The 20,131-nt window shown below is 31.5% G+C and overlaps 3 protein-coding genes across 5 annotated transcripts; 1 reads left to right on the top strand and 2 right to left on the bottom strand.

The window, feature by feature from the left end:
• Positions 1 to 7,495: 7,495 nt before the first annotated feature.
• Positions 7,496 to 10,283, bottom strand: LOC124920685 (bifunctional nuclease 2). Of its 2 annotated transcripts, XM_047461232.1 has the most exons (10): positions 9,966 to 10,283; positions 9,448 to 9,657; positions 9,275 to 9,327; positions 9,129 to 9,185; positions 8,774 to 8,839; positions 8,619 to 8,690; positions 8,205 to 8,314; positions 8,032 to 8,123; positions 7,865 to 7,926; positions 7,496 to 7,789 (listed from the first exon to the last, which is right to left on the bottom strand). In XM_047461232.1, exons 1-9 carry the CDS (start codon positions 10,219 to 10,221, stop codon positions 7,880 to 7,882), a joined length of 963 nt encoding a protein of 320 aa, XP_047317188.1. In that variant the 5' UTR covers positions 10,222 to 10,283; the 3' UTR covers positions 7,496 to 7,789; positions 7,865 to 7,879. The 2 variants fall into 2 exon arrangements, with proteins under 2 accessions (XP_047317188.1, XP_047317187.1); XM_047461231.1 differs by having other exon boundaries at positions 7,496 to 7,926.
• Positions 10,284 to 10,676: 393 nt separating this feature from the next.
• On the bottom strand, positions 10,677 to 13,329 carry LOC124921686 (serine/arginine-rich splicing factor SR45a-like). 2 transcript variants are annotated; one of them, XM_047462376.1, is made up of 7 exons: positions 13,232 to 13,329; positions 13,107 to 13,126; positions 12,429 to 12,569; positions 12,219 to 12,318; positions 11,932 to 12,081; positions 11,191 to 11,260; positions 10,677 to 11,112 (listed from the first exon to the last, which is right to left on the bottom strand). In XM_047462376.1, the coding sequence occupies exons 1-7, from the start codon at positions 13,244 to 13,246 to the stop codon at positions 10,919 to 10,921; spliced, it is 690 nt and encodes a 229-aa protein (XP_047318332.1). In that variant the 5' UTR covers positions 13,247 to 13,329; the 3' UTR covers positions 10,677 to 10,918. The 2 variants fall into 2 exon arrangements, with proteins under 2 accessions (XP_047318332.1, XP_047318333.1); XM_047462377.1 differs by having other exon boundaries at positions 12,453 to 12,569; positions 13,232 to 13,261.
• A 3,496-nt stretch (positions 13,330 to 16,825) lies between these two features.
• Positions 16,826 to 19,119, top strand: LOC124921037 (probable prolyl 4-hydroxylase 10). Its single transcript, XM_047461638.1, has 8 exons — positions 16,826 to 17,140; positions 17,225 to 17,324; positions 17,761 to 17,858; positions 17,990 to 18,087; positions 18,261 to 18,390; positions 18,482 to 18,669; positions 18,759 to 18,851; positions 18,996 to 19,119. Exons 1-7 carry the CDS (start codon positions 16,947 to 16,949, stop codon positions 18,830 to 18,832), a joined length of 882 nt encoding a protein of 293 aa, XP_047317594.1. The 5' UTR covers positions 16,826 to 16,946; the 3' UTR covers positions 18,833 to 18,851; positions 18,996 to 19,119.
• The last annotated feature ends 1,012 nt before the right edge of the window (positions 19,120 to 20,131 follow it).

The raw sequence follows: 20,131 nt of genomic DNA, 5'->3' as shown, positions 1-20,131 counted from the left end.
TACAAGTTGTTCTTAAGATGATTTCATATAATTTTTGTTTTGAAAACTTTGGGAGTCAAAGATTTCATTCAAGATCTCGTTCTTTGGATGAAGCGTTATTAATGGTGGAATTCTAACAGATGATATATGCATTAAAAATGTTGTATTATAACTAGTCGTATGTGTCACAAAAAGGTTAAAATCAACAACTTACTTACTTTTGTATTGTTGAGGGGTGACTAATATTTGAAGTCTTTTGTAAGGTATTACTGATAATGTTGAACATTTGGATAGTTGCTGAGAAATTTGGATTGATGCGGCTGATAAAGCAGACCTACATATTTGAGTTATCATCCTAATTATTTTTTATTGGATTACATGGTTTGAGAAAAATCGTCGAATTTTCAATAGTAGTCGTCTAATGCATATCATTTATAATAATATTATTATGATACTTTTTGAGATTCGTTTAGAAAATGCAGTAGAGTCTGTCAGAGAGTTAATCGTTCTTCTTGAGTACTTACAAGCTCGATAACTATGGTCGGCCCTAAAGTAAGCTCGGTAAGCTTTCGGGCTAGGGCAATTCACCCCAGGGCATTCCATTTATTAAAATATTAAGGTATTTAGTTAAATTTATTGTAATTTATTGTAATTTTAAACATGAATCTTGTAGCTTAGTGGTTCTAGATAAAAACTTAAAATTTTTATATAGTTATGGATTCAAATCTCACAAAAAAACTATTGTTTTATCTCAATTTTTTAAACTAGACCTAGGGAAACAAAAATATATCGTCTTTTTTTCTACCGGGGTTGGGACAGCCCAACACTCGTGGCCGGCTCTGTCGATAACTTATTGAGTACCGTTTTTTCTTATTTTTTATTTTTATGTCATGTTTTGTTTTTGTGTTTAAACAATTTTTTTTTCATATTTAATATACATTGACATTTAAAATATATATAATTATAAAATAAAAAGTATTTTAATATTTTGATTATTAAATTTAATAATTAGTTTAAGTTTAATTATATTAAATAAAATAATAAATCATGCTTGATTATGATTGAATAAAAAAAGTCATAAATCTTGTTTTGATAGGGATTTTAAAAAAAAGAAAATGTTGGTTATTTAAAAGCAGTTATTTGTAATAATTTTGAGTAGGTAGAGATTTATTTTATTTTATTGTTTGTAAAAAAGTTTTAATAATATTAATATATAATAATAATATAAAACTAATAATTTGTTTTGGTTAATAATTTTGTGACGTGATTAATAAGGATGGAGTTAGATGATTTTTATTTTTTTAATACAGAAAAACCTTATTCAGTTAGTCTTTCTAACAAATTAAATTTAATATATAAAAAATAAAGTAAATATCAATTTTGAGATAAATTGATTTTTTTTTTAAAGATAATCCAATAAGTTATCTATTTATATTCTCAGCTTTATTTATCATTATATTATCTTAAATATATATTATATCAAGTTTCTAATTTATTGAGTATTTAAAATTACAATAATTTTATTTATTTCTTAAATAAACATCCATCATTTTAAGTTTCACTTACAACATTTAAAATTGGAGGGAATCTATTCACAATTGTGCTTCATTATTTCTGGTCTTTAGTTTAGGTTCATTACGGCAGTTTTTACTTTCGTCTCTTTATCAGTGAATTCCGTTTATTAATTGCGTTTGTATATTTTATTAGGGTAGTTATTCTCCCAGGCGTGCCTAAAGTCTTATGTTCGATGATCCCTTTCCAAGTCCTAGGTTGGGTTAAACCATCAGACTCGACTAAGAAAACCATGCATGCCAGAGACTCCTCCTAGTAACCATCCCCGAAATCCAGGGAGGTGCTCTTGAAGGCATGGCGGGCTCCAAGCTACACCCTTCTCTGCTACCAAATCATAGATCTTCCGACATCTTTTTTAAATTTTATAATTTGGGGCTTCTTATTATTAATTATAAAAAATGAAATTTTGTCGTTAATTTATTATTTACATAACATTTAAAAATAAATAAATAAAAACTAATGTAACTAATTTAGTTATCAATTTTCAGCGAAATAAAGATTTTGACTATCAAATTTTAAAAAATTTATAGTCAAAACCCTTCATTCGTTTAATTTCGGCTGTTAAATTAAAGTCATTAATATTTTTATTTATTTATTTATAAATATTGCACAAATAATAAGTTAATAAATTTTAAAACTATTAAGATAAATCTTATTTTGTATAACTTTAACAATAAATTTTTTTAAATTGATAAGTTTGAAAAAAGAGACACAAATGGTGAAATTTGCAAAAACGAGATTCGAAATATCTATTTGCATGTAATAAGAAATCATAATTTTTGACCATTCCAACTTTAATTATTGGGTGGTATTAGGAAATCACATGACTTTCCAAATTAACCATTTTGAAAAGAAGAATATTGGGATATAAGTAAATGTTGAGTTGACTTGTTAATTAATTTCCCATTATAATTTAAATCTACAATTATAAATGGCTGGCCGTATGATGAGAGTTTGATCCATCTGATGAAATAAAATAAGCAATTTGATTCTAGTTTTTATTTAAATCATGTAATATTGATTATGTTAGGCCGGTCTATAAACCCTTTGGTGATAAGGGTTCAAATAAAAATAATATTAAAAAATAATTATAAAAAAAAATAATCATGTGCGTAAGGAATGACGCAATTAAGGTTATAGTAATATTATACTACAATTGGTGTAAAAATGGTGGAAGGCAAATCCTTCAATCAATAAGCAAATGAGGTCACTAGGCCACAACTCAAATGATTGAGGCTTTAAATTATTATTTATAACTTCTTCACTAGTATTTGTGAGTGATTAATATATCAATAAAATCAAACAAAATATAAATACATATATTGATTCAATCTGAAAGTATTTTAAGTTGAAAGGTTAACTTTAATTAGTTATCAATCAGCTTAATAGACGAAAATATTACGGGTTCGATTTAATTTGAAAGTGTTTTAAGTTAAAGCGGAGAGTCATGACTGATGTCATGTTAGTTCTCCTTAATTAAAAAATTTGACGTGTTCATATTTAAGGATGACAATTTAAAACTGCTCTGCGGTAATCGAACCGAAATACCCCATTTGGGATAGTTTTCCCCGTTTAAATCGGTAGTTGACCGGAGATATGGCGGGGATGATATTTGTGTTCCTCGGCCCGATTTCACCCTAATTATAACCCGAACACTAAAACACAATTAAATTTATAAAATCATCAATATATTTATTTATTCATTATATTTTATAAGAGTTTTAAGTTTATTTTTTTATAATAATATATAATTTTAATATATTATAATATATATTATATTAAAAAATTCGTGATTATATAAAAATAAATTAGTTTTTAGAATATGATATATAAACAGTGTCCCGCGGGAATTATCTAAAATCAAATGAGGCAGATAGTAGTAAAACAATTTTTGAAATAAAAACGAGACGGGACGGTAAATACATCCTCCGTCCCGAACCGTCCCCTATTCATATTTTGGTAATTTCAAAATGTATTATGTAAAAATAACATTCCTCAAATGAATATTTGGAATTTGATATAGAATAAAAACTACATAGATTTTATTCAATCACGTGGGCACTAAGATATCGTACTTCAAACATACAAGGTACACTACACACAATAGAATAATAATAAAACAATAAAAATACAAATTAATGATATTTTAATACAAACTAATTAAAGAATAATTTTTTTTCAAACAAACAAGAGAAACTGGACAAAAGAAAAAAAGGTATTTCCAGAATAATGGGTCATGAAGGCTTAAATTCTTCATAAAGAGGATGACAGTTAATATGACCTTTTACAATTACTGAGTGTATCAAATAAATAAATAAAAACTTCCATATCTATGAAAAAAATTGAAAAATCTCAAGTTCAATTTTAATTATTATTTCATACATTACATTACAGCGAATGTCACGTTGCCCATCTAAAAAAAATACAAATGAGTTAAATATTGAGATTTAAAAAAACAATCAAAAGACAAATAATTAAAAACTATGAACATGACAACCATTTGAACATCAACAAGACGTGACCGCAGCAATTCCTCTCAAGATCTGCAATAATTTAAGCATAGTTTTTCTGGGTAATAAAGTTGCAAATGAATGGAAGATATTGATCATGAGAAACAAACCTGTTGTAAATATTGTGGAAGAATGAATATATATATATATATATGAAAGAGAACTGAGATATTGGCACGGCTCAATCAGATAGATGATCAGATGATCGCATCGAATCGCAAAGATCGCGGTTGGTGTCTAAAGTCTTTCTGAGTGAACCAGGCCAATACCACAGTTGCTAGTCTTTCATGTTCTAATAATAGCTATGTAATTGACAATGAAGAGAAAAGAGAGATGAATGTTTGGAATGGGGTCATGAAGGAGTATATATATATAATAAGAAAAGAAAAGAAAAGAGAAAGGGGTGGCCGGTGGAGAGAAGCATTTAAGATACACGACTACCTACCAAAGCAGAAAGAAGGGGCAGTGCATTTATCTCTATTTTTCTTTCTTCTTCCCCCCACAATGTTTATGGTTTAATGTTTTGCAGGTCAGATCATGTGAATAGTGTTTCTTTCTTACCTAACTAAATGCTCATCTTTATCTCTTCTCCTTCCTTCCTTCCTTCCATGGACAATATCATCATTAACAAAATTTTAACTATATTATTAGCTTAGTTTAGTTTAGTTTACTAGATATATATTTATTAGTTTGTATAATTAATCCTTTTTGGTAATTTGGTCAATTGGGATAGGGGTCAAGTGATGTAAAGATTCGAGAAATTAAATATCTTAACAAAACACTTTTTCGAAATGGTTTAATAGATTTTGTAATGTTAGACATATAAGGGTTTTGACGAGGAATGTAAGTATAGTCTCAATGGTTCAATAAAAAAAGTGCAACATTTTAAGTACATATATTTTTTACAAAAAAAAATTCGCAAACAGTTTAGATTCATGTATGATGTTGGGTGTGGGGTTAAGTGTTTGTTTGTGACGCTTTTGTCAGTTTGTCCCATAGTCATTTGCATTAATGTCACGGTTAAGAAAATGTTCTAATACTTGGACTAATGATTTTTACTAGTCGCATTGTATATAGAAAGTGGTTAACAAGGGAAAGTTTTTCTAATGTTAGAGTATTTATCATGGTGTGCATAAAGAGGTGACACCTGTATAGGTAAGAAGTTATTACAGTGTTAAACATTATTGGTTTTATGGGGTGTTTGTTATAACTTCTTTGTTAAGTTGTCTTAGTATGATTTAGGTTAAGAGAGTTGTGAGAGTTTAAAATTCTTTAAATAAATTGTTATTTAATTGGAGTGTTATACATTATGGGATTTTGATGGATGAAAAATGCATGAAAATAAATGTATTATGGTTAATCGTTGTTGAATGTGTCTTATTGAGGTTGAATTGATGTTGGTAACTCGATAATTGTTGAGATATTTTGATTGAGAAAGTAAATATGAAGGATTTGAATAGTCAGGTCACCCCTCCTATTATTACTAAATTGACAGATTTTCATAGATTCAACCGATGTGTATTATTTACAACACTAACATTTTTTAATTTGTAGAATATGTTGGGTTATTCTGGAAACCTTTGTGCTCATAAATCTCTTCATTTTTAATCATTTTAAAATATTTATAATGTCATGTTTAATTTTAATGGAAAAAACAAGCATTATTTTTCAAAACAAACCATTTAAAAAATATACATACATATATATCTATTGCAAAAGGTGAATGTATTATACAATATGATTAGTTAACTCACATAATTGAGTGTCCAAAACAAAACCCTTTATTTGGTTTACTTGTTGTTAGCAGGATATTGTGACATTATTAATTAATACAAGTCTTATCTTTTAAGTAACTTATTTATTTTCTTTTACAGGATTACTAAGGGAATTCCCTCTAAATGGTAATAAGTCTGTAAATAGTACATACACACAATGAAATAGAGTAAACAACAGATTGCCCTAAGAATTTGATACAAACTGTGTAAATCAACCAACCAACTAAGCAATTAATTGTATCAATGCCATTAAGAAAGGAATCTCTCTGTGGGCTGGACTGAAGAGTGACCACACTAGCCAGACACATGTATATGAATGGAGGTTCGATCTGCTGTAAAAGAAATTACACATGCAACCGCAGAGTCAGCGAATGAATACCAGCTAGCCAGGGCCAGGGCCAGGGCCAGGGTCAGGGTCAGGGTCAGGGCCAGGGCAGAAGAACAATAAATTGGCATGGCTGGCCCGGGGAAGAAGAAGAAGAAGAATCAAACAGGCCATGCCATGCCAGGGCAGGGCCAGGCCAGGCCAGGCAGAGAGAATCAAACACTTTTTTTTGTGCATTTATGTCTCTGAGGACTTCATTACTACTGCTATCTGCTGCTACATTGTTCATTAAGGATCCCATTTGCTTTTCTCCCATTCATAAATTTTAAATGCTTTTAATTTTGTCACTTTGTTTATGAATCGTCAAGGTCAACCATATTGGTCAGGATTATTAGCTCATTTTAGGGACCAAACAATAAAGATGGATTCAGAGGATTGGGTAAAGAGAGAATCTTTTTTCTTGAAAATTAGATGGGAAATTAATAATCTTCATGGAAATGTTGGTTTCTGAAAGTGAATGCGACTGCTACCAAAACCCACTACCCACATACCCCCCTCTCAATTTAATGTTCTAACTATATTATTTCATTTTGAATTTGAAATCATTTTAATATATTGATATATCTACTGTTATAAATGCAAAATAAACAAATATATATTAACTCACTGCACAGACAATAGAATCATAGAATTTATGAACCTAAAAAAGTGAGACATCATGGTGGGTTGAAAAAGTTACTCTTCTTGTTGAATGTTTTAAACATTGAAAAGTGACAATATATTTGAAAAATAAAACTCAAATCCATTTAAACAGCACATATAATTTGAAATCTATGTACAACTAAAAATTCAAAAAAATTATAGAAAATTCTAGTTTCCAAATAGACAAAAATATAAGATTTTTATTGCATATCTACCACCATATCAGAACACAATAAATGGTTCAAATAAACCAAACCAAACCAAACCAATAGATGGCAATATTAAATGCTAAGTATTATAACACAATGCATAATATTGCAATAAAATGATCTTATCTTATAATAGCAGAGCTAAAAATGCACAAACAACTGGAAAAGGACCAATGATACATCCAAGTACCAAAAAACTGAAAAGTTATAAACATAACATGCCTAGAGATCCCCACTCTACTCTTCATTTTGTACAACCCATCCAGTTGTGTCTTTTTATTATTTTTAACCTAAAAATGATGATCAGTTCAGCTCTATTACAAGTATTGGTTAGAGACACTCTAGTTTTCAATCTCAGCTCAAAGATCCAAAGTTCAAATTTACCCACAACTCAGATTTACTTATCAACGACAGAAGTTCACGAGAAATCAACAACTTGTTTATATTCTCATAAAAGATATAATAGCCATGTTCAACATAAATGTTACATAAATATAAATTCCCAACACCCTCCCCGACAATCTACATGCTAATTCCCAAGTAGTGAAGGGAGATTTTGTCTATGGTACAAAAAGAAAAGGATATACAAGAGGCGGGCTGCTGTTAGTATAAACTTCGAATTGTAGCCAAGTTCAAACTATCAGTATTGGAATAGAGAATGCGCCATCCATCAGAGAACACACCGTCAATAGCATCATATGTACGACCTTCGATCTACTAAACTTTGAATTAGCATTTTAAATTCAGGATCAAGATTTAGTCAAACAAGCACTCCAAATAAATAATATATACCTTGATCACAGTTTATTAATCATTTGATACAATATATTTCATCAGTTTTGCTCTCAACATGGCTGCAAAAAAAAAAAAGTGTTTGTGCTGGAAAGAGTGAAATCCAAATCAATAAACAAGCACTAGTTCTTCTTTTATTTTATTTTTTGGCAATTACAGTTATATACCTGCATCTTGATATCTTTCTTCTTTCACGGCTAGGTTAAGATTCTTGATCAGATCTAGTTCCTCAGTTAGTAAATCTGGACCTTCTGCAGCACTGGAGAGATGTAACTCTTGTTTAATTAGATTTATGAAAAGAAAAATTGAACATTCATTTAGAGCGTGGTAGTCCTTGTACCTGTCTAATGTAACATCATACACGGTTTTTGCTTCACGCATTCTGTACATCCCATGCACGATTTTAATAGCATCTGTCGCAACAACATGTCTATTTACGTATATAGGAGCCTGCATACATACATTTTCAGCCATACTTAGACCTTGATCTGAATATAAACGAAAAAAATAACGATATCCAGCCATTTTCACTATTAATTTTAGTCCTAGCATGAACTAGCATAGCATCCTCATCCAACTCCTATAACAGCTTAAGGAAAACCTTAACTGTAATATTCTGAACACTTGAAGGACATCAATATCTAATACAGCTAGATTGAGAAAACTAAAAAGCCTGAAAATAAATATTATATATTCTACAACACTTTTAATCTCCACATCGACCAATAATGCATTTGCATGGATAGATACATACATTGCACCGTTTGGCAATATTTATCGCATCTGATGGCCTTACATCTATGCTTAGGATATTTTTCTCCCCATTCTGTAAAAGAAATCATTAGCGAAAACAGGAAGTAATAATATACAGAATATTATTAAAGTAATTATAGTCAGTTGATTACTTGCCTTGCAAAAATATATCCTTGCAAAGTATGTATTAATCACTCTCTTGGTAATCCTCACCATGCTTACCTGAAAACAGACAATTTAAACATCAGTTCCTAATCTTTGATAAATTATCCTACCTCCAACCAACACATAATATGTCTTGCAATAAAAAAACAGAAGTTAACTTGATGAACTTTAGAAGTTATATAATCTTGCTATGTAAAGCTCAAAAAAATCATTAAACTGTTCTTTTCTTAAACGTTCGACCAAGAAGCATTGTGATTTGGACGAATAACTGTGATTGTTGCAAGTTCAATCATTAGATCCTTGACCAAATCTTAAATAAGCATGAGACACCAAAATGCGTACTTACATTGTAGTCAAGTTTCTCCACGAGATTTCTCACAAACTGATAATAGTTAGGCCAATCCTGCACAATAAAGCCAATCTAAACATAATTACACAACTTAAAACAAAACAAACAAAAAAAGAGGAACTTCACATGAAAGTAATAATTACATCATCTTTGTCCTCTCTTGAGGAATCAATGAGCTTTTCTACCGCCAAATCTCCTGTGGGATTTCAAATAACAAAGTTAGAATATGCTAACCAAGGGCTAGCATGTCCATAACATGTAACTAGCTAACAGGAACTTAGGAAGTGACTATAAATATATATACATATATATATACCTACACTTATTGGTAACAAGAAGTCCCCATCACAAGATATTTTTAGAAAGATGGATGGTCCCTGAAAACGATGAAGAAAATCTAGTCCTAGTGAAGTATCAGCTCTAGATTCATTTCTTTGTCCAGAAGAATTCGACGAATATGAAGACGAATGCATATTAGTCTTTCTTTGTGATACTCTTGATCGCATCTCGTGGTGTCTGGCAGTCTCTGCACTAGTTGAAAGGGGCATAGACTTAGAGATGCATAGAATTTTGATGGAGAATTGAATTGTAATTCACATAATTAAACATTTTCTGCAACAAAAGATTTCACTAAACCTAAATTTGTTTATTTTCTCAAAAGGGAAAAAAAGTCATCTCCTTCATTCGAGTTGTGTCCTCAACATAGTGTAGTGACATTTCTCGTACCAATTGCGTAATACATTGACAAAAATCAAAATCAAAATTAAAAAGATCGCTCCTTTTACATCATAAAGATCCGATAGCAAAAAGGAATGAGAGATTAAATTCTGAAACCTGAAACCATAATAATAGCTTCCAGATAATCTTCATCATCACTTTCTCCACCGTCATTGGATTTGCTATCGAAGCTTCGTGAAGACTTACAACATATAAAGACGGATCTTGATCTAAACCATCGCGTATTCCCTAAACGCAAACTAGATGATTTGAAACAGCCAACGGGATAAGCAATTCTCGATTCCACATTGGATTGATCCGCCAAAAAACCCATTCCTGAAATCGTACGTAGGCACAATTTAGCTCCTAACATTCTTCAAGCAATTTCAGCTCCGATTGTATCTTTTCCCTTCCTTTCTTCGTAGTCGCGCTTGCTTACAGCTCAAATGTAAAGTAGCTCGATCAAAAGGGTTTTTCCCCAAAACCGTCTCAGCGAAAGTGACGGATGTCTTTCTTTTTTCTATAATTTTTCATTCAAACTAGACAAATGTCAATATTATAGCTGATTTTAACAATTTTTTGTTTTTCAAATAAATTTATTATAAACAACTCAAACATTATCCCAAACATAAATTTATATCTCCCCATGTTTATGGAATTTTCATGCTTATTTTGTTTGTTTATGTTGTCTTTATTTGTTGAGGGGTCTACATGGTAATCTTCATTTTCAAACATACTATAAACATGTGGTTAACAAAAAAAAAAAAATCTTTTGTTTTATAATTCAGATTAAGATTAAATTGTAATCAAAGCTATAAACAAAAGAAGTAATAATTTAAGAGTCACTTCATAAGTTTAATTAAATCTCACTTACAAGCATAGATAATAAATAGTCATTTTAAAGAAGAAAAAAACAACAAACTATTCAATGCAGATGTTACTGGCTGATTTACCATAAACTAAGAAAAACACCATCAGAAGTTCAGAATCATCATCCCATGCAAAAGTATATATGATTAAGGAAAGATCAGTCATCTCTCCAGCAGATCACACATCATAATTTTCCTTGCCTACCTATGATGAGGAGGAGTTCTCGACCTCTCCCTTCTTGATCTTCCACCATGGGGCGATCGCCTAGAAGGAGGAGGAGAGTAATCCCGACCACCACCACCGCCGCCACGATATGGCGACCGTCTGGAATATCTTTGATTCCCATAATCATCGCGGCCTCCACCTCGATACTGATCACGATCGTTATAATGACCTTCAAAGAGAATGTGAAACCCTGATTAAGCATGTATTATCATCTCATAAACATCATTCACAAAGCTGAGAGACTTACCACGGTCCCTTATGTTTTTCAGCCCCAGATAATGGCCAGGGGTGGGAGTTCTTGGACGCTTTCTCCTTGACTGAAATGTAACCATTTTGAACATTAGCATCAACATTAATAGACTTTTAAACGTTAATATATAGTAAAAAAACAAAACAAAACAAAACAGTAAATGAACATATATATGAGCAAATAACAGATGTAATTTATTTGACTAGGACAGACTATTTATTATTATTAGAGGAGATCAGCCAATTCAAACGTGAGAAGGAAAACACGCTTGGAATGAGGGTACCCATACAAAAGCAATTACAATGTTGTTTGTATTGTCCGTTGATTAGTTGATAGAGTTGAAAGTAAGTGCTCGCTTGGTATGAGGGTACCCATATAAAAGTGATTACAATGTTGTTTGTATTGTCCGTTGATTAGTTGAGAGAGTTGAAAGTAGTAAGTGCTGCAGTTGAATAGTAGTTGTTGATCAATATTGTTGCAATGTTAAGTTGGGATCACATTTGCATTTCAAATGATGTTGTTTTAGCTGTTGTGCCCATTGAGATCAAGCTGTTTCACTAAATGTTGACACTGATGATGAACTCATCTGATTTGTAGCCAACATGGCTGAGAAGCAACATCTTCTGAATATAGCCAGAAACCTCCAAGTCAAGACCAAAAAATATATAACCAATCAAAGCTGCAGCAACAGCAGCAGTAGCCTATTATGTAATAATGTTCAATAATTAAAACACCCACCCTTTCAACTGTAATACATCGACCATCCAGAACCGACTGATTGAGGTACTTGACGCAACGATCAGCATCCTCCAGAGTTTTCATCGTAATAAAGGCAAAACCACGAGAGATGCGAGTGCGTGGCTCCATAACAAGGGAACAATCAGCTACCTGTGTGCCAGATAGAAAAAAATAATAATAATTAGACACCCTATATTATTATCTCAACACATTTGATCTACTCATCTAATATTTTAAAAAGAGGTTCAAAACAACACTTCAGTCACCACAATCATCATAACTCTAACCTTTCCCTCCTTAGAGAAATGATCTTCAAGGTCTCTATCAGTAACTCTTGTAGATAACCCAGTCACATAAAGCGTGTTTCCAGGATTATTAGCATTATTCCTGCAATGTGATCAAGGGGATTGTTAAATTCAAAATAACAAAGGATAAACTCTGAAATAATGTCATATAAAAAGAAATTTGGAGATCATTGTTAGCTTAAAAGGCTGGACCTTCCACGGCTTCTGGACCTGGACCTTCCACGACTTCTAGACCTGGACCTCCCTCTTGACCTTGACAAGGATCTTGACCTTGACCTTGACCTAGATCTGGATTGAGACCTAGTTGCATGTGGTGAAGGGGATCGTGAATACCTATTCATCCAATAATTTGGCATAAGAAATCTTGCTGGAAAAGACCCAACATTAATCATGAAAGAAACCAAAATCCAGCATTGTATAAGGGAATAAATATTAGATAATCTATTCATAAAGGCAATCTCCAATTTGACAAAATCATAGCCATAATGTTTATGATGATAACCAACTTCAAAAGTGAGCTCGCAAAAAAAGCTCAACTCAACAAGCATAATGTGCACAAATTTTCTTGTTTTTTTTAAATGTGAATTCTTGAAACATTGATAGTTGTTCTTTGAACAAGTAACAACTCATATTCACCAACTTCTCGGTCCAAATAATGTGAAAATAACATTGATGGGTATCTAACGAAGAACAGCATCAAAACGAACGGTCAAAATCAAGGTTCGAAGGCTTTTAATTATCTACAGATCGTCTACAGGGCAACTCCTAATCAAATAGCTTCTCTATGTTCGGTTATGTGAAACTAATCTAAACTCTAAAACATAAAAAGTGAAAAGAAATACTTGTCGTGTTACCGAATCTAGGGTTTACCTTTTTCGAGGAGAATCAACCTGCGAAGGATGAACATTCATAAGAAACAATAAAAGCACATCGATTCGTTAATATAAGACGAAAAACATCGGTAAATCTACATAGATGAAGAGAAGCGAACTCACCATTTTGTCCGGCATGATGATGAACCCTAAATCAAGAAACAGAGGAGAGAGAATTATTTTATTTTTTTTTGTCTGTAAGAAGAGATCTGTAATGTTTAATGGGTTTCAAATTGAGGCAGGGGACCGACTTTACAAAAGATAACCCGCCCGCGGCCCGCTTGATTAGTAAGCCACCCGTTTTTATATGATGGTTCAAATATGACCCGAACCAAATAAGTCCGAATATTTTATTTGGATCTGAGCCTGTGAGTCTGTGACAGCTCATTTACATGTTCAAAATTCAAATAAGAGATCCAATTAACTGTCCAGCATTCCAGCTTGTATTAAAATGGGCTTTATTTAATTATAATTATTTTTTAAATTGTCAAAAGAAGTATATTTTTATATTTAATATAAAAATGTGATTTTAAAATTGTATGTCTTTAAAATGGCTCTATTTATTTATTCTCGTTCTTATAGGATACAAAAGAATAAAAATATAAATAAAATAAATTTAATATAATAATAATAATAGGTATTTAATGTTTAAAATTCTTAATAAATTATAAATAATATATTAAAATAAAAAATAGAACACTCTCATTACACATTTTATTCATTTCGGTAAAACAACTTATTTTTCACATATCTCATCACATATTTTTTCTGAATGAGCATCTCATCTCGTGACCTAACACTTTTATTTTGGTTAATCAAATATTTGATTCAAATTTTTTAATATTTAACATCGTGATCTTACACTTTGGTCAATCAAATATTTGAATCATATTTTTTTAACCACTTTTAATTGATATCGACTTATTATCCCTCGACAAATCACATCACAATCACACTTGGTTAAAGGGTTGTACTTGTTTTTGTTAGGTTGCAAGTTCGAAATATACATATAACATTTTTAATTTTATTTTTAACCGTTTTAAGTTTATGGGCGGGTCAACCCACAATCTGACCCAAGTATCAATTTACTCTTACATATATATCCAAATTAACCACAACTCTCGATCCGACAATCCGGACACTTCAAAAATTAAGCATCATTATATATATATATTTGTTAGTTAAAAAAATTGAACTTACATTGTTAAAATGTCCCGTGTTCATCTAATTTGGTGTTTAATTTAAAATATAAAGTGTTATTTGCGTAGTTCGTTACAAGATTATATTTGTTTTGTTTTGTTATGTTGCAAATTCGAAACATACGTATAGCATTTTAAATTTTATTTTTAACCGTTTTAAGTTTATGGGCGGGTCAACCCACAATCTGACTCAAGTATCCATTTACTCTCACATATATATCCAAATTAACTACAACTCTCGACTCGACAATCGGACACTTTAAAAATTAAGCATCATTATATATATATATATATTAGTTAGTTAAAAAATTGAACTTATATTGTTAAAATGTCTCGCGTTCATCTAATTTGGTGTTGAATTTAAAATATAAAGTATTATTAGCTTAGTTGGTTAAAGGGTTGTACTTGTTTTGTTAGGTTGCAAATTCGAAACATACATATAACATTTTTATTTTTATTTTTAACCATTTTAAGTTTATGGACGGATCAACCTACAATCTCACTCAAGTATCCATTTACTCTCAAATATATATCAAAATTAACCACAACTCTCGACCCGACAATCCGCACACTTTAAAAATGAGAATAATGATAAATTTAGGATTGTGGTTGAAGCGATTTTTCAAATTTAGAACTCTCCTAATATTTTGTCATTTATAGAACTCTTCTTTTCTTGTTTAATTATATTTAAAACTCCTCCACTCCCTCTAACGTCCGTTATTTATTTAACATTAATTTGAGTTTTTATTTATTTCTTTATTATTATTCAGCCTAAATGTTTTTTTTCTTCATCGACATCGACTCTTCATCGGCATCGATCGCCCAGGGTCCTGACGACGATGTTTCTGATCCTGGACAAAAGTTTGCTCAATTCAACGCCGACTGCTTTTGGGGTGTTAAATTAGCTTTTAAGAGAGTTCCTGGTGTGACGAAGACCGAGGTCGGATATTCACAAGGATTTCTTCACAATCCAACCTGCAATGGTATTTGTTCGGGTACGACGAATCACTCTGAGGTTGTTAGGGTTTAGTATGATCCCAAGGAGTGTAACTACGAGAATCTTCTTGATGCTTTCTATAAAAAACATGATCCCACAACTCTGAATCGCCAGGTATGTATATATTTTATTGAGTTAAATAACTCTATTTAGGGTTTTATGACTTATAAAGAAGAGAAGTTGTGAATGATTTAGGGAAATGATGTTGGGACACAATACCGATCGGGAATATACTTTTATATGGAGGAGGAAGAAAGATTAGCGATAAAATCTAGGGATCGACGACAGAAAGAGTTGATCAGAAATATTATGACGGAAATACTTCCGACAAAGAAGTTCTATAGAGCAGAGGAGTATCATAAATAACGGACGTTAGAGGGAGTGAGGAAGTTTTAAATATAATTAAATAAAGAAATAAGAGTTCTATAAATGATAAAATATTAGGAGTCCTAAATTTGAAAAATCGCTCCAATCACAATTCTAAATTTATCATTATTTCCATTTAAAAATTAAGCATCATTAATTATATATATATATATATATATATATATTTCAGTTGAGATTTAAGTTTAAATACAATTTCTTTTCTTATTTTGGGATCCATACCCAAATTGCATGCAAAGTTTTTCTTTTAAAATGTATAAAAATTAATATTCTCATTATTGAAGCGGCACAATATTGGTAATAGAGCACAAAATAACAATTCCTCTAATGTAGGAAAATAAATATTTATAAGACAATCGACTAACCAACTTGATACATTGAAAGACTTGGTCACGATGCATAATTCAACCAGTTTGTTACAATTTATGGAAAGAACTTGTGAGATTGAAACACATTTAAATGATCAATGTTAAATCATATAAAGTCAATTAAAAATAGTCCACATAGATTAAAAATGATAAAAATTGTTTAAGCGCAACGACAAAACATAACATGAAAAAATGTTATTCAATAAGTTATTAAGCTCGTAATTTCTCGACAAGATCAATTAAATTCCTGATCAACTCTACCGCCTTTCCAGAACGAATCTCAGAAAACAACATAATAAACTAATAATAGAATTTGACGATTGCGATCATTGCAAAAAAAAATAATTTGAACGATAACTCAAATATATAGGTAGTCATACAATCACATCAATCCAAAATTTCAATAACTACTCAAAGACTTAGACATCACCCAATTAATCTCATTAATACTACACAATAGACTTCATATACTAGTCACACTCGACAATACAAAAGTAAGTGAGTGAGTTGTCGATTCAACTTTTCGTGACACATACGACTAACTATAATACAACATTTTTTTATGCAATGTCATCCGTAAGAATTCTACCCTGAATAACGCTCGTTCCAAAAACGAGATCTTAAATGAATCTTTTGACTCTAAACATTTTTACCAACAAAAATTTATTCACATGAAAATAATTTTAAATATATAGACAAGTGTATAAATAAAACTGGGGGAAGACTAAAGAAGAGCCCACCGTATATGCGCGCGTTTTCTTGACCATCTTCCTAATAAATTCCAGTCTTCTTAGAGTCTGCGTCACAAGCATAACTGCACAAGCAAGATCTCCCTGAAATGGTGTGAGCTAATTATAATCCTACTTCATTTTCTCCTCTAACTGCCAACAATGGCGGCCAAGGGAAGGCAATCACGTCTGAGGAAAACGTCTTCGTCCACGGTGATCTTCTCATTGCTAATCATGTTCTCCTTCCTCGTTCTCATTCTCCTCGCTCTCGGAATCCTCTCCATCCCTAACACTTCCTCCGACTCTCCCAAACCTCACGATCTCACTACAATTCCTCATCATACTGTTTCTCAAAGGTGCGTTGACTTCATAGATCACAGTTTGATCAAAATTGTATTAGTTTTCTCATTTGTCCTGATATATATATTTTGATTGAGCAGCAAAGACGATGAGATTGAAGATCTAGAGGACGACAGAAAAGATCAGTGGACGGAAGCCATCTCTTGGGAGCCGAGGGCCTTCGTTTATCATAATTTTCTGGTTTGATTTATGAAATCTCATTATTGTTAATTGTTCTCCTCCTCTAGTACTGGCTTTATGTGATTGCTTATGATATGCGATAATTGTTCAAGTAGATGTTGCTGGATATGAGAAATGGTGTTTACTTTGTATAGTTGTGCGATTTTGCTCATCTTTTAACTGAATCGGACCTCCTTTAGGCATGCCAATATCCACAGTATCTCTTAAGTTTTAACTTGATATGGATCTAGAATGCTGTATGTGTTTACAGAGTATATGGAATTTAGTTTCAGTTGGATTCCCAGAGATGCTTAGGGTATAACCTAATGCATGAGTTGTTTTAATAGTCCATCAGTTTGCAATATGAATCTTTCCATATTTATTCTAACTATAAAATCGAAACATATTCATAGTGGTTATGTTTATCTGAAATAGCACCTACATTTTTGTTATGCAGTCCAAGAAGGAATGTGAATATCTTATAAATCTTGCGAAGCCTAATATGGAAAAGTCAAGTGTTGTTGACAATGAGACAGGCAAGAGCAAAGATAGCAGGTCAGCTCTTAAAACTTTGTCTAATGATTTTTTCTAATTGATTTCAATAGTTCATTCCATGAAGCTTTGTTTTAGTTTCCTATGCCCTTTTTTAGTTTCTTCATTTTGAGACTCAAATACTATGCTTGCAGGGTTCGCACAAGTTCTGGTACGTTTCTGCCCAGAGGAGTTGATAAGGTAATAAGTAAGATTGAGAAAAGGATTGCAGATTACACCTTCATACCTGCAGGTACGCGGTTAAGGAAAAGAATTCCATTTTGCTTCACTAGATACACTTGGTATTATTATGGTTTAATCTATTAGTTGAAGTATTCAAATGAGCACATTGGTCAAATGAATGAACTGAATGATAAATTGATAATTGCCTGTTACATTAGCTCTAACTCTGCAAATGAATTACAGAATTTGGTGAAGGCCTTCAAGTCCTTCATTATGAAGTGGGTCAGAAATATGAGCCACATTTTGACTACTTCCTTGATGAGTTCAACACAAAGAATGGAGGTCAACGCGTGGCGACACTTTTAATGTACCTGTAAGTAGTTTTATGATTATATGACCAGTTCCTGAACTGCCTTTCATGATTATTTCGCCTCTCAAATACTGTATATTTGTTTGTCATGCAGCTCAGACGTTGAAGAAGGAGGTGAGACTGTATTTCCTAATGCAAAAGGAAATCACAGTGCCGTGCCTTGGTGGAATGAGCTATCAGAATGTGGAAAAACCGGATTATCTGTTAAGCCAAAGATGGGCGATGCACTTTTCTTTTGGAGCTTGAAGCCCGATGCAACACTTGATCCTTCTAGCTTACATGGTTGGTACTTTAATAAGTGATCCTTTTAGAAATGTAGAAGATGTGATTACATTCTCAGATTGTGACATTTTCTGCTTTTGTTTTTTTAGGTGGTTGCCCAGTTATTGTAGGCAATAAATGGTCGTCTACAAAGTGGATGCGTGTTCAAGAACTCCATGTTTGATGATCATCCTTTTGTGAAGGTAATTTCAGCTCAAATTCTTTGTGATTATGATGATATAGTTTGCATAAGAAGCAGTTTAATGTTGACAATGAAATGAAATTTTGGTCGAAAGCAATTAGCCATTTCTACATTTTAACTTATAACCCTCTTTTCATATGGGCATGTTTACAGGCATACAGAAGCTCCAGATAGTTAGGAATGGACAAACTCGTTGACAAGTTTCACATATTGTGTAAGTTGAAGTGTCAATTTGACATTAATATTAATGTACAAGGACTGCTTTAAATATAAGTTTAAGAAAATTAAGTTATTTTTACTTCATTGTTTGAATACATTCTTCTGGGTTACAAGATAAAGTTATATTTTTTGGGGGTTAAATTTAAATATATTTATTAAATTGCGAAAATTACAAGCTAATAATTTGTTAGATATTTTGTCTTTAAATTACATAAATATATAAACAATATAATGTTATAAATAAATGTAATGTACACAGAAGAACGATATCACCGAATAATTTGTTGATTCGAGACATGTGCTTAACACATTTCTCTTAAAACAATTTTATCGTCTCCTATTTGTGCTGAAATTTGTTGCAGATGACTGATTCTGCACTAGAATCACAATGCATCGAACTTGACCAACGAATCTAAACTATCACCGGGTTTCAACGAAAAATGTTGAACGAAAACTCAAAAATTACTCACAAAATAAGGAGAGGACTTTTGGATTCTAGAAAATGTGTATATATTGTGGAGAATTAAACCTTAAAATAAAATCATTCAAACGTTAGCCAATCGATATTCAATGCTAGCTAATTGAAAAGTCTATACGTTAGCCAATCGATAGGCCAATTAAAGTTGAATGTTATCGTAACATTATACTTTAATTTTCAAATTATGCATTAAATAATTAATAATTAATTACAATTTAGATTAAATTCACTTTTAATTCATGTTTGATTTAGTGTGAATTTTATTTGATTCTATTATTCACAACCTTATTTTCATTCATTAATGAACTCAGCTTAAACAATCCCCACATTAATGAAAATTAAAAGATTAGCCCAATGAAAGGTTTACCAGTTGAATACTAATACTACATAAGATATGTATGTGTGACCTTTTGAAATTTCCCTTATGAAAGTATATAGTTTTAATAGACGATTAATAGACTCGATGTTCTTGAACTATTCTGTCATTTGTGTAAACGATTACAAACTTTCACATATAATTCTTTTTGATACATGCCAAACTCTCATGGTTGTGTTCGTTTTGACCATGGAACACACATCTCGTT

The sequence above is a fragment of the Impatiens glandulifera genome, chromosome 1 (genome assembly GCF_907164915.1).
Source record: "Impatiens glandulifera chromosome 1, dImpGla2.1, whole genome shotgun sequence".
NCBI classification, from domain to species: Eukaryota; Viridiplantae; Streptophyta; class Magnoliopsida; order Ericales; family Balsaminaceae; genus Impatiens; species Impatiens glandulifera.
Note: the sequence above shows the minus strand (reverse complement) of the source record. Positions and strands in the feature narration are given on the sequence as shown.

Coding starts and splice junctions, on each gene's coding strand:
- LOC124920685 (XM_047461231.1), bottom strand. CDS start 10,221: ATGTTAGGAGCTAAATTGTGCCTACGTACGATTTCAGGAATGGGTTTT. Junction 9,186..9,274: donor CAAGAGAGGACAAAGATGAT/GTAATTATTACT, acceptor TTTATTGTGCAG/GATTGGCCTAACTATTATCA. Junction 8,691..8,773: donor CAAGGATATATTTTTGCAAG/GCAAGTAATCAA, acceptor TTTCTTTTACAG/AATGGGGAGAAAAATATCCT.
- LOC124921686 (XM_047462376.1), bottom strand. Junction 12,570..13,106: donor GTTGATTCTCCTCGAAAAAG/GTAAACCCTAGA, acceptor TTGGATGAATAG/GTATTCACGATCCCCTTCAC. Junction 11,113..11,190: donor GAAAAACATAAGGGACCGTG/GTAAGTCTCTCA, acceptor TTCTCTTTGAAG/GTCATTATAACGATCGTGAT.
- LOC124921037 (XM_047461638.1), top strand. CDS start 16,947: ATGGCGGCCAAGGGAAGGCAATCACGTCTGAGGAAAACGTCTTCGTCC. Junction 18,088..18,260: donor TTACACCTTCATACCTGCAG/GTACGCGGTTAA, acceptor AATGAATTACAG/AATTTGGTGAAGGCCTTCAA. Junction 18,670..18,758: donor TGATCCTTCTAGCTTACATG/GTTGGTACTTTA, acceptor TTGTTTTTTTAG/GTGGTTGCCCAGTTATTGTA.